Source organism: Ranitomeya imitator, chromosome 3 (assembly GCF_032444005.1).
Source record: "Ranitomeya imitator isolate aRanImi1 chromosome 3, aRanImi1.pri, whole genome shotgun sequence".
NCBI lineage: Eukaryota > Metazoa > Chordata > Amphibia > Anura > Dendrobatidae > Ranitomeya > Ranitomeya imitator.
The window spans coordinates 619,688,406-619,702,200 of record NC_091284.1 but is presented as its reverse complement, the minus strand read 5'-3'; the positions used below and the strand labels follow the sequence as shown (position 1 = coordinate 619,702,200).

Sequence of the window (13,795 nt, the reverse complement as noted above, 5' to 3'; positions counted from 1 at the left end):
GTGTGTACTTTGTCTATGGGGGTGCTATGCTCTTGCAGGCCACATGTTATCAATTAATTTAGTTGGACAGGACCAGACATTGAGGACTTCAGTAAGAAAGACCACAAGTTAAAAAATAAACTTTTTACTGAATAATAACTTGGTGGGGATTATGTACTAAAGATAGCGGGTACACATCTTAACGAATGTTTCCTTCACAATATGGAGCATTTTCACACACAGTCTCAGTTCCGTTCTCTTAACTCGCTTGGTTTCTATCTCCACTAGTTCACCTGCCTCAACTCAGCATACAGTCCACTTAATGAGAGTCCTACTCTCAACCCGCAGTTCTGCGTCCTCTTCCCTGGGATCTAGCTTGCCAATATGGCCAGTACTTAGTTTATCTGCTTGTTGACACCTTGTAACTGCCACCTGTAGCACTGTCTTCACCTGTCATTCTCTAGTTCATCCTGGTCCATTACCTCATTGAGTTATAAACTCGGGGCCATACTGCTATGCATCCTCTTCCAGGACCCATCTCTCTCTTTACTCTAGATATTGCTATCCACTTTCTCAGTTTCCACTCATGTCATTGGGCTAGTCTCAACTCTTAACTCTATCCATGCCTACTCACTACCTGGTACTGTGCAGATTAGAGAACCAACAATAATACCAAAATACACATTATTCATCATATCAGGACTCGTGCCTTTAAGGATGAACATGGGCAGTATGTCAATCTCCTTACACTGCAAAATATATTTTTATGTGCAAGGGTATAAAAAAAATTAAAGCAATTACTATTAAAAAGAAAAATTAGAAGTCTCGTGAGAGATTTACATTGCAGCATATTAAATAGAGAAGATGAAAATGTTGTTGCTAAATATCTTATCTTTGTTTTGTGTTATTAGCCATTGGTTTTATATTGTTTCAGATTTCACTCGAGGTAATAGGGTGTTTTTGATCATGTTGCCTGAAATTTCCACTTACCTTTGATCATAAATTGGCTTCCTCTGCTCCAGTTTCAATAACAAGACTCATTGTGGAAACCTAGATGTGTCCTGTTGGTTCCATTGAATTAAACTACACTTAGCACATACATCCTGTACACCATAACTGCAAGTACAAAAAAAAAAGAAATGCAAGCTGCAATTGAGTGGTAAGATTCTATACTTCTTTGCACTATGCATATAATGGAGTTATTTCATTTATATTATTTTCCTATCCGATCATCTATTTCTTCAAATATTCATAGCAGTTATAGAGTCATGATACTTAATTTGGTACAGAGAGCTTAATTTGGTACATAGAGTTTTTTGCAGCAAGCTCGCAAACAACCAGGAGGATGTAGGAGGACATAATATAGCAATTTTCTGTAATGTACTTACACCCAGAAAAGTGGTATATATAAAGTCATATTATTTTGTCTGTATTTTTTTAAATTAATATTGAGACCTGTTTCAGTATTGCTTATCATTATTTATAAAAATAATTGATATAAATTGCCATAACAAGACTTGGCTCCAAAGAGTTTTCTGATAACCCTCGTGTCTGCCTGTTTTCTATGTTCATTATTGAATATCACTACTGTTTAATTTGCTGTTAATCATTTCTCCTTGTCACTAATCACAGACCTGTCATTTATTTATTAAGCCATCTCGAAAATCATAAACAACAGATGCAAAGAATCCAGTATTATTTAACATTAAAAGAAGCTTCAAAGGTTTAGAATGTTCAAAATGACTCTTCCTGTGCAAAATATAATGTCACAAAGCCATAATCTGAGCTTTGCCACACATTTTACTTTAATTACAGCAAACAGTGAACCAACGATGAGCAATAAACCGTAAGTGATTATTAATAATTCTAGTAATTAAGTAGTAAAACAGTTTAATTTAATTGGGATTATCAATTATTTTTTAAAGTAATTTGAATTGTTATATGTGTAATAAAAGTAGCTCCCAAGGTCAGTCTACAACAGTAAATTAACTATAAAGGTCAGTTATATAAAGTGCTATCAGTATAATCATGACTCACTTTAACATTTTATTTTGTCAGAATTTATTTAATGGTTTATTTGTCAATTGCAATATAATTTCTTCTAAGAGCTCTTCAGGATTAAGTTATTTATTATTATTATACATTTTTATAGCGCCATTTATTCCATGGCGCTTTACATGTGAATACGGGGCAAATATAGACAAATACATTAAACATGAGCAGATAACAAGGCACACGAGTACATAAGGAGGGAGGACCCTGCCCGCGAGGGCTCACAGTCTGCAGGGGGTGGGTGAGGATACACTAGGAGAGGGAAGAGCTGGCTGTGCGGCTGTTCAGTAGGTTGAGGATCACTGCAGGCTGTAGGCTTGTCGGAAGAGATGAGTCTTCAGGTTCTTTTTGAAGGTTTCTATGGTAGGCGCAAGTCTGATGTGTTGGGGTAGAGAGTTCCAGAGTATGGGGGAAGCACGGGAGAAGTCTTGGATGCGGTTATGGGAAGAAGAGATGAGAGGGGAGTAGAGAAGGAGGTCTTGGGAGGATCGGAGGTCGCGTGTAGGTAGGTACCGGGAGACCATGTCACAGATGTATGGAGGAGACTGGTTGTGGATGGCTTTGTATGTCAGTGTGAGGGTTTTGAACTGGAGTCTCTGGGCGATAGGAAGCCAGTGAAGGGCTTGACACAGGGGAGAGGCTGGGGAATAGCGGGGGGACAGGTGGATTAGTCAGGCAGCAGAGTGTAGGATGGATTGGAGTGGTGCCAGAGTGCTAGAGGGGAGTCCAGAGAGTAGGAGGTTGCAGTAGTCGAGGCGGGAGATGATAAGGGCATGCACTAGCGTTTTTGCAGTGTTGCAGTCAAGGAAAGCACGGATCCGGGAAATATTTTTGAGTTTGAGACGACAGGAGGAGGCAAGGGCTTGGATATGTGGCTTGAAAGAGAGGGCAGAGTCGAGGATCACCCCGAGGCACCGGGCGTGTGGGACTGGGGATAGTGAGCAGCCATTGACATTGATGGATAGGTCTGGTGGAGGGGTAGAGTGAGATGGGGGAAAGATGATGAATTCTGTTTTGTCCATGTTCAGTTGTAGAAAGCGAGCAGAAAAGAAGGCTGAAATGGCAGACAGACAGTGCGGGATTTTGGTAAGCAAGGAGGAGAGGTCAGGTCCGGAGAGGTAGATCTGCGTGTCGTCAGCGTAGAGATGGTACTGCATACCGTGGGATTCTATGAGCTGTCCCAGGCCGAAAGTGTAGATGGAGAAGAGTAGGGGTCCTAGAACAGAGCCTTGAGGAACACCGACTGACAAGGGGCGAAGTGAGGAGGTGGTGTGGGGGAGGGAGACACTGAATGTTCGGTCTGTGAGATATGACGAGATCCAGGAAAGGGCCAAGTCTGTGATGCCAAGGGATGAGAGGATTTGTAGCAAAAGGGAGTGGTCTACAGTGTCAAAGGCAGAAGACAAGTCCAGGAGAAGGAGGACAGAGTAGTGTCGCTTGCTCCTGGCAGTTAGTAGGTCATTGGTGACTTTAGTTAGGGCAGTTTCAGTTGAGTGATGGGAACGGAAGCCTGATTGTAACCGATCAAAGAGGGAGCAGGAGGAGAAGTGGGAGGACAGTTCAAGATGGACGTGTTGCTCCAGCAATTTGGAGGCATAAGGGAGAAGAGATATTGGGCGATAGCTAGACACAGAGGATGGCTCGAGGGAGGGCTTTTTGAGGATGGGTGTGATCTTGGCATGCTTGAAGGATGAGGGAAAGACACCTGTTGTGAGTGAGAGGTTGAAGAGGTGCGTTAGGGTTGGGATGAAGACCGTGGAAAGGTTAGGGATGAGGTGGGATGGGAGCGGGTCAAGCGTGCAGGTGGTGAGGTGTGATCTTGACAGGAGGGTGGAGAGCTGATCTTCTGTCATGGTGGAGAAGCTGGTTTTGGAGGAGCAGGGTTGAGCAGCTAAGAGGGGCAGTGGGCGCTGTGGGCCAAAGCTTTCTCTGATCGTATCGATCTTCTGTTTAAAGAAAGAGGCGAAGTCATCAGCAGAAATGAGGGGGGAGGGAGGAGGTGCGGGGGGACGGAGTAGAGAATTGAAAGTGTTGAAAAGCTGTTTAGGGTTGTGGGACAGGGAGGATATGAGGGATGAGAAGTAAGTTTGTTTTGCGGCAGTGAGCGCAGACTTGAAGCTGGCGAGGGACTGCTTGTATGCAGTGAAGTGGTCGGCAGAGTGGGATCGCTTCCATCTCCGCTCAGCAATCCTGGAAGCCCGTCTCAATTCTTTGGTCAGGCTGGTCAGCCAGGGCTGCCTGTTAATTGTACGAGTTTTACTATGCATGAGTGGGGTGGCCGAATCGAGTGTTGTTGTTATTGTGGTGTTATAAAAAGTGGCAGCAGCATCTGTGTCATGAAGGGAGGCTATGTCTGTGAGAGGGAGAAGGGACTCAGAGAGTGATTGTAAGTTGAGATGTTTGAGATTTCTGCGAGGGTGAGTGAGTTTGTGGAGTGGGGGTTGCACACTAGGAGAGGAGAGGGACGAGAATGTCAGTAGGTTGTGGTCAGACAGGGGGAGGGGTGTGTTAGTGAGGTTAGTAAGGGAGCAGAGGCGGGTGAAGATGAGGTCCAGCGTGTGGCCATCTTTGTGAGTGGCCTCAGAGGACCATTGAGTGAGGCCAAAGGAGGCAGTCAGTGATAAAAGTTTAGAGGTAGCTGAGGTGAAAGTGTCAATGGGGACATTGAAATCACCCATGATGATAGTGGGGATGTCAACAGAGAGGAAATGAAGTAGCCAGGTGGTGAAGTGGTCGAGAAAGGTGGAGATGGCTAGTTCTGGGGGGCGGTAGATGACAGCCAGCTGGAGGTTGGAGGGGGAATAGATGCGGACAGAGTGCACCTCAAACGAGGGAAGAGTAGCGGAGGGTGGTAGCGGGATTGGAGTAAAGGAGCAGGTGTCGGACAGGAGCAAGCCAACTCCTCCACCGCGTTTGTTGCTGGGGCGAGGGGTGTGAGAGAGGTGGAATCCGCCATAGGAGAGCGCAGCTGGAGAGGCCGAGTCAGAGGGGGTGAGCCAGGTTTCAGTGAGGCCGAGGAAGGAGAGTTTGTTGGTGATGAAGAGGTCATGGATAAATGGCAGTTTGTTGCAGATGGAGCGTGCGTTCCATAGTGCTCCAAGTAGGGGGAGCGGGGGAGTGGGGGCTGGATGAATGGGTATGAGGTTGTCGTGGTTGGGAAAACGTGCGGAGGATCGTGGCAGGGGGTTAGAAACGAGTGTGGGGATGAATTGGGGAGGGCCGGGATTTGGGGATATGTCACCAGCAATGAGGAGTAACAGACAGATCATTAGAAGGTGGGAGCAGGATAGGACATGATGTGGCCGTGTGTGTCTGGATAAAAAGGATTGTATGTGGAGGAACAGTTCTGAGGGGAAGGTGAGATGGCTGGGGAGTATGGAGGAAGAAATGACTAGTTCCTTACTAGGAGGAGGGATTGCAGGAGATTGTAAGAAGGAAAGTAGTATGGGGGTGAAAGAGAAAAGAAACCAAAACATTGTAGTGGTCGGTGTTCTGTTACCTTCCAGTCAATTCCAGTCCAATTCAGTCTAATTCAGAATCATAATTAAAAAGATGTAATTTAAAAGATGGAAGTTAAAAGATGATTTGCAGCAGACTGAGTCTATAGTAGACTCCTGCATGTGAATATATCCCCAGTTAAGGGCAATCAGGTGTGAATGAGGGGGTGGCTGTGTATGGGAGACCAGATGTAGAGAGTTAAGCAAAGGTCATAAAGTGAGGGAGGGGTAAGACTGACCACTCAAAGAGATGCCAGGATCACACAATGAGAGACATGAAAACAGGTCGTGGAAACAAGCTCATAGGTGAGAAAGCATACTAAAAGGATTATATGTGCTGCACCAAGACACTCAGATCCTGGGGAAGCATAGAAAAGCCAGTGCAATATACAGAGACATTCTGGAGCCAGGGAGAGCTGGGTAAAGTCAGTGCATACCATGGAAAATCAATGCAGTATACAGAGATATTCTGGAGCCAGGGAGAGCTGGGTAAAGTCAGTGCATACCATGGAAAATCAATGCAGTATACAGAGATATTCTGGAGCCAGGGAGAGCTGGGTAAAGTCAGTGCATACCTGTGGGAAGAGGAGAACAGCTCGATTAGATGGTGCAGATGATGATAATATTGTAGTAGTGATGAGTAGCCAAATGCATTCTAGAATTCAGTCTAATTCAGAATCATAATTAAAAAGATGTAATTTAAAAGATGGAAGTTAAAAGATGATTTGCAGCAGACTGAGTCTATAGCAGACTCCTGCATGTGAATATATCCCCAGTTAAGGGCAATCAGGTGTGAATGAGGGGGTGGCTGGGTATGGGAGACCAGATGTAGAGAGTTAAGCAAAGGTCATAAAGTGAGGGAGGGGTAAGACTGACCACTCAAAGAGATGCCAGGATCACACAATGAGAGACATGAAAACAGGTCGTGGAAACAAGCTCATAGGTGAGAAAGCATACTAAAAGGATTATATGTGCTGCACCAAGACACTCAGATCCAGGGGAAGCATAGAAAAGCCAGTGCAATATACAGAGACATTCTGGAGCCAGGGAGAGCTGGGTAAAGTCAGTGCATACCATGGAAAATCAATGCAGTATACAGAGATATTCTGGAGCCAGGGAGAGCTGGGTAAAGTCAGTGCATACCATGGAAAATCAATGCAGTATACAGAGATATTCTGGAGCCAGGGAGAGCTGGGTAAAGTCAGTGCATACCATGGAAAATCAATGCAGTATACAGAGATATTCTGGAGCCAGGGAGAGCTGGGTAAAGTCAGTGCATACCATGGAAAATCAATGCAGTATACAGAGATATTCTGGAGCCAGGGAGAGCTGGGTAAAGTCAGTGCATACCATGGAAAATCAATGCAGTATACAGAGATATTCTGGAGCCAGGGAGAGCTGGGTAAAGTCAGTGCATACCATGGAAAATCAATGCAGTATACAGAGATATTCTGGAGCCAGGGAGAGCTGGGTAAAGTCAGTGCATACCATGGAAAATCAATGCAGTATACAGAGATATTCTGGAGCCAGGGAGAGCTGGGTAAAGTCAGTGCATACCATGGAAAATCAATGCAGTATACAGAGATATTCTGGAGCCAGGGAGAGCTGGGTAAAGTCAGTGCATACCATGGAAAATCAATGCAGTATACAGAGATATTCTGGAGCCAGGGAGAGCTGGGTAAAGTCAGTGCATACCATGGAAAATCAATGCAGTATACAGAGATATTCTGGAGCCAGGGAGAGCTGGGTAAAGTCAGTGCATACCATGGAAAATCAATGCAGTATACAGAGATATTCTGGAGCCAGGGAGAGCTGGGTAAAGTCAGTGCATACCATGGAAAATCAATGCAGTATACAGAGATATTCTGGAGCCAGGGAGAGCTGGGTAAAGTCAGTGCATACCATGGAAAATCAATGCAGTATACAGAGATATTCTGGAGCCAGGGAGAGCTGGGTAAAGTCAGTGCATACCATGGAAAATCAATGCAGTATACAGAGATATTCTGGAGCCAGGGAGAGCTGGGTAAAGTCAGTGCATACCATGGAAAATCAATGCAGTATACAGAGATATTCTGGAGCCAGGGAGAGCTGGGTAAAGTCAGTGCATACCATGGAAAATCAATGCAGTATACAGAGATATTCTGGAGCCAGGGAGAGCTGGGTAAAGTCAGTGCATACCATGGAAAATCAATGCAGTATACAGAGATATTCTGGAGCCAGGGAGAGCTGGGTAAAGTCAGTGCATACCATGGAAAATCAATGCAGTATACAGAGATATTCTGGAGCCAGGGAGAGCTGGGTAAAGTCAGTGCATACCTGTGGGAAGAGGAGAACAGCTCGATTAGATGGTGCAGATGATGATAATATTGTAGTAGTGATGAGTAGCCAAATGCATTCTAGAATTCAGTCTAATTCAGAATCATAATTAAAAAGATGTAATTTAAAAGATGGAAGTTAAAAGATGATTTGCAGCAGACTGAGTCTATAGCAGACTCCTGCATGTGAATATATCCCCAGTTAAGGGCAATCAGGTTCCTTATATACATTAGATGAAAGCTGGTTGAACCTACATGCACATAAATGTAGGATCACCACACAGATAGCAATAAAGTTACCAAAATAATTTTTATTTTACACACTAAAAAGACACTACACACACCGATGAACTGTTTAAGCATGGTGGCACCACCTTGAGAAAGACTTATTTCAAAAAAGAAGAGAAAGAAATAGACCAAAAATCGGGGATCACCGGAGACACGGATCAAGTAAAAAAAGGCAAATTTTATTCAAAAGTGTATAAACGGACACAGAAAACCACATAGAGCACACATTAAAAACATTTAAAACATTGGTCATCCATGTGACCTATACATGGTACACTTAGGCTCAAAATAGAGCCATCCCCCTGTATGAACCAACTCCCCAGTATCAATAGATGACAAATATAAAGAAAATCCTAACTATTACCGAGTGTGATGTCTATGTGAACAGCACCTTATTTTATCATACAAAAAATATATTGAAAAAGAGAGCTAAATGGCAAGTACACAAATAGTCATATAGCTACCACATTCAGCATATGTCACAATGACTTGTAAGGAGATCCACAATGCCTAGATGCACCATGTTATAGTGAAGGCCGTATCCATGGTGCAAACACATAAATAAAAAAAAAAAAAAAAAAGAGTCATCTAGACATGAACCCCAATTGCCATAGAAATGAATAAAGATACATATGGAGGTGCAGATAACCAGCCCAGCTGAGGGCACAATCAGGTTCAAAGACTAATAAATCTATTAGCAGAGTAAGTACGAGACTCAATGTGCCAAAGCTGCAGAGACTCCCATGCTGAAGAGGCATGCACACAGTTACCAAAGCCTCTGGGGCTAGATGACCAAAGCTCAATCACGGCATGTAAAATAGAGCCAAGGGCTGCTGGACACACTCAGGACCACCTGGGGAGTGGAGACAGGGGGTACGCTGACCCGACGCGTGTCGCCACACTCAGTGGCTTCGTCAGGGGTAACTCCTGTCAGTGTACTGCGTCCTAATATACTAGTTAATCACTTAGGAAATAGCTGCAGCTGTGCTGCTTACCAGAGAAGCATGTAGTCAGGAAACATGGAGGTGCCTCCCCCAGCGTCCAGGGAGAGCTGCCAGCACCTGCGCACACAGGCTTATCTCCTGTGTATTGTCTCGTCACACCAGGTTGTCAAGGGTGCCTGGCAACACCCCGCCCACCCCACATCATCGGATCTCCAACACAGTTGCAATGGGAGCACAGACGCTTGGGCTGGTATATCCCTGCGCCCCCTGGTGGAGTATTGCAAATACTTATGAATGTTTCAGTTCTAAATGCACAAAAACATAGCAAAAGGACAGTGGTGCGCATAACTATGAGGTGGCCTGTGATACCACACAAGATTGTATCCCCACAGAGTAAATTGAGCTCGCTGCATACATGAGCTCCATCCATGACATGTTCTTGCACCCAAGCAACAAGAATTCTGTGCCTGTAGTGTATCACCATACTTTGTATACAGGGTGCCGACAGACACCTTTAACCCCATGCGTGCCACCGCGCAGGGGAGCAGAAAAGTGGCACAAAAATGTACATAGCAAATGCCACATTTAGATCAAGATGCCAGAGGGGCCCAGCAACATTCCCCCCATACCACATCATCAGGTCTCAGGCAGAGTTGTCATGAGCGCATGGACACTTGAGCTGATGTGCGTCTTCGTGCCCCATGTTGGTGCACTACAGGCTCTTATGAGCATTGGATTGCAAGTGCCCAGAACCACCGTAAGCCTACAGATATACAAATACCAGTGAGGCAACATATAGTCTCGTATAGGATAACGATATCTCATTAGATAAGCCTCGGCACATTCAAAGTAAGTTATCATAGCTGCGTGCAGGGGCTTCACCTGTCACATTCCATTGCACCTAGGCAGCAGTTATGTAGCTGCATAGATGCATAGATGCCACACCTGTAGTATTTAGGACATACCCAGACATCCAACCCCACGCGTGTCATCGTACAGGGGGGCAAACAGGTGTAAAAAATGTGCATTGCCAGTGCCCCATACATTGCCACATCGGGTAGAACCATAACTTTGTTAGAATGGAGCACGTAGTATAAAGCATGCTCTTCCAGTGCCCCAATCAGGACTATTACAAGACTTAAAGACTCCATACCTTATGTGCAATATCATATCATAGACACTCAAGTCATGCTATAACTCAGCCAGCATTGGCCCTATATGGGATTGCTGGGATTCCCCAGTTACACTTTGTCCAACCCCAAAAGTCTTAATCAGGGTGCAAATGTGGGCTCCCATCACGCTCCAGGCAAAATTGCCCGGGGCACGTGGAAACCTATGCTCACTGTATGTCAACACCAAATACGTCATTACAAACAAGTAATGGTAGACTTAAAATGGCTGGAAAGCATGACAAAAATAAATATTTACATGTAAAATTGCTGGTTTAATAAAGCAACCTAAAGCCTCTTTCAAGGGCAGAATAATATTATATATATATACATATTCCATGTAAACTCAAAGTGGGCCACAGATGGAATGTGGCACTACTACAAAAAGACAAAATCACTGCAGAAGCACCAATTATCAAAATATATTTGGACATGCAGGTCAAGGGCATACGGTCTGGTGTTGTTGACAAAGACATCACATATAGAACCAGCAGGAGTGATACTAGTACGAAAGGTGCTTATATTAAATTAGAGTCCTAGTAGTGCTGTTCACATAGAGATCCAAATTCTACCTAGGCTACTGCAAGTTATTGCTAAACAGAAGACCTAGTTCAAAATATAAAAGTGATGAATGATGATAACAAAACCAGAAACATATAAAGCGTTCCTAGACATAAAGAGGCAACAAAGCAACGCACCAATAGTGGGCATGAACGAGTCTTTCAGGATTGCTTATAGAACCCTGTAAATAAAAGGTCCTCATTAAGGCCAAACGGAGCTTTACAGTTCAAATTGAAGATCCATTTGGACTCGCGTCTTAGCAATTCCAACGTGATGTCTCCCCCTCTGATGTCTGATTGGACCAACTCCAGGCCCATAATTCGTGTTCCCCTATGTTGGGAGTTGTGTACAGATAAATAATGCGAGGCCACCGAGGACAAGGTTTTCCCCCTTTCCAAGTCTTTCTTTGCTGTGGTGATGCTTGAGAAGTGCTGCTGTATTCTCTTTTTCAGTACTTGAGTCGTCTGACCAACATACGTTTTTGGACACGGACAGATAAGAGCATAAATCAGATTCCGAGTTTTACAGTTGAAGTAGGTTTTTGTCACCACCTGAAATGAAGAAGGGGATGGAATGAGAGTCACATCATTGTTGATAAATGGGCAAATGTTGCAGCTGCCACATGGAAATGTCCCAACGAGTTTAGTCCCTCTGTTTAGCCGAGTTGTTGGGCGTTTAAAGTGGCTATGGCTCAGAGAGTCCTTAAGGTTTTTTGGTCTTCTGGCTATCAAGGTTGGCTGTGTGGAGATGTGTGATTTAAGTTTGGGTTCGCTACGTAAAATCCCCCAATATTTAGTGAGTATCTCTCGAACCTCCCGCCACTGGTTATTATAAGTTGTAATAACACCCAGAGGTTTAGAAGGTCCCTTCACACGGGGCTGCAATAAATCCCCTCTGCCCGCATCTCTCGCTGCAGTGTAGGCACGTGCAATTACCTTTTTTGGATAGCCTCTATCCTTGAACCGGTGGGTAAGATCCTGTGAGTGCATCCGAAAATCTTCTTGGGTACTGCAATTTCGTTTTATACGATAAAATTGCCCTTTTGGAATCCCTTTTCTTAGATGCTGTGGGTGAAAACTTGAAAATTGTAAAAGGCTATTGGTAGCCGTCGGTTTACGATACAGAGTGGTATACACGCACCCATCCTTAGGGTAAAGCTTGAGATCCAAGAATTCCACTTCTCTCTGTGACAGGTGTGAGGTCAGCCGTATATTCCAGGGGTTTTGGTTCAGAGTCATAATGAATTGATGACATTCTTCCAGGGTGCCTGTCCAGAGAAACAAGATATCATCAATATAACGATACCATTTGATGACATGCATGGAAAAAGCCTCCAGACAGTACACCCTGGTTGACTCCCACCACCCCAAAAAGAGGTTTGCGTACGAGGGCGCACAACGTGCGCCCATCGCAGTACCTCTGGCTTGCCTATAGAAAACCCGGTCGAACACAAAATAGTTTTTATCGAGTACAAATGACAGTAGATCAAGCAAAAAGGAATCATGTAACCTGTCACCTGTTGTGTTCTGGTCCAAAAAGAAGGCAACCGCCTGAATCCCCAGATCATGCCGTATGCAAGTATATAGGGACTCAACGTCCAGTGTGACGAGGTACACATCAGGTGGAACACTCAGGTCCTGTAGCTGTTGGATCAAAAAAGTGGAATCCCTAACGAAGGAGTCCAAGGAGGCAACAAGAGGCTGTAAGAAAAAATCAATGTAAGTACAAGGACGCTCCAAAAGTCCCCCTATCCCGGACACAATAGGTCTACCTGGTGGTGTCTGTACGGATTTATGGACCTTTGGAAGTAGATAGAAGGTTGGTACTCTCGGATGGTGATTAGTCATAAAATCTCTCTCGCGCTTGTTTATAATACTCATGGTGAATGCCGAATCCAGAAGGCGATCCAATTTGGCTTTAAATACATCAGAGGGGTCCGAAGGAAGGACCTGATAACAATCGGAATCTGACAGTTGGCGTCTAGCTTCATCCAGATACAATTCAATAGGCCATAAAACCAAGTTACCACCTTTATCAGCCTCGCGGATGACAAAGTCTCGATTTGAACCAAGTTTCGCAATAGCTTTTTCTTCGGCCTTATTAAGATTTCTCCCTTTATTAGGGTCTGGTTTTAGGCCCTGTATCTCATCACATACTGCATTAAAAAAGCTCTGGATGGCTGGAAAAAAAGACAAGGAAGGTGTAGCCTGTGAAGGTAACCTACCAGGGAACTTTTTCTTCTTTTGATGTCCTCCTTCATTTTCCTCCAATAGGTCCAAGAGGTCCCTAAAAACTTGTCGCTCTCCCATGGGTAAATCATCCAAAATGGATGGTTGATGATATAGCAGTTTGAACGCCAACTGTCTGCAGAAGAGATAGACATCCTTTATGACAGTAAATTTGTCCATAATGTTGGTAGGGCAAAAGGAGAGTCCCCTCTCCAATACCGAGATCTCTACATCAGACAAAATATAGGAGGACAAATTAATAATGGAGAGCTTACCAGATTGTACTGGACCAGCCGGCATTGTGGGCACATCTATCGTTTCCTGTTCTGTCGTGTCTCCCGTCTGTATTTGGGGGACCAGACCCTGTAGTTCTTGTTCCGTTTTCTTTTGGCCGTGTCTCCTCCTTCGGCCCCTCCGGTTATGCCTTCGGCCTCGCTTTGTTCGGACGATAAAAAATCGCTTGATGTAAGTTCATGAAGGTTCGCTATACTTTTATCCATTGGCACATTGAGGTTCGTACCTCTCTTGTTGCCCTTATGTGTCCATCTATATGCTCGCCCATTTTTAAAATCCAACTGATCTCTTTTAAATTTTTGCTTCTTACCCCCTATAATGTCTTTTTCAAATTTATCAATTATATCCTTCAGCTGGCCCTGAAATGGCTCAACTAAGGTTTTTTTGTCAAACTTTTCCAACTTAATTTCACTAGTCTTTATTTTCTCTTTAATAGCAGACAAAATTACCCGATCATGTTCAATAAGC

The 13,795-nt window shown here is 44.2% G+C and overlaps 1 protein-coding gene across 4 annotated transcripts; it reads right to left on the bottom strand.

Annotated features, from left to right (window-relative positions):
• Nucleotides 1-10,118: 10,118 nt before the first annotated feature.
• LOC138670637 (uncharacterized) lies at nucleotides 10,119-13,572 on the bottom strand. Of its 4 annotated transcripts, none has more exons than XM_069758167.1 (3): nucleotides 12,322-13,572; nucleotides 11,741-12,072; nucleotides 10,119-11,356 (listed from the first exon to the last, which is right to left on the bottom strand). In XM_069758167.1, the coding sequence occupies exons 1-3, from the start codon at nucleotides 13,331-13,333 to the stop codon at nucleotides 10,967-10,969; spliced, it is 1,734 nt and encodes a 577-aa protein (XP_069614268.1). In that variant the 5' UTR covers nucleotides 13,334-13,572; the 3' UTR covers nucleotides 10,119-10,966. The 4 variants fall into 4 exon arrangements, with proteins under 4 accessions (XP_069614268.1, XP_069614267.1, XP_069614266.1 ...); XM_069758166.1 differs by having other exon boundaries at nucleotides 11,741-13,169; nucleotides 13,309-13,572; XM_069758165.1 differs by having other exon boundaries at nucleotides 11,741-13,572.
• Nucleotides 13,573-13,795: the final 223 nt, after the last annotated feature.

Excerpts from the sequence above, each read along its gene's own strand:
- LOC138670637 (XM_069758165.1), bottom strand. The coding sequence starts at position 13,333 with ATGCCGGCTGGTCCAGTACAATCTGGTAAGCTCTCCATTATTAATTTG. Across the intron at positions 11,357-11,740 it reads ATAGAGGCTATCCAAAAAAG|GTGGTGACAAAAACCTACTT; the intron begins GTAATTGCACGT and ends TCTTCATTTCAG.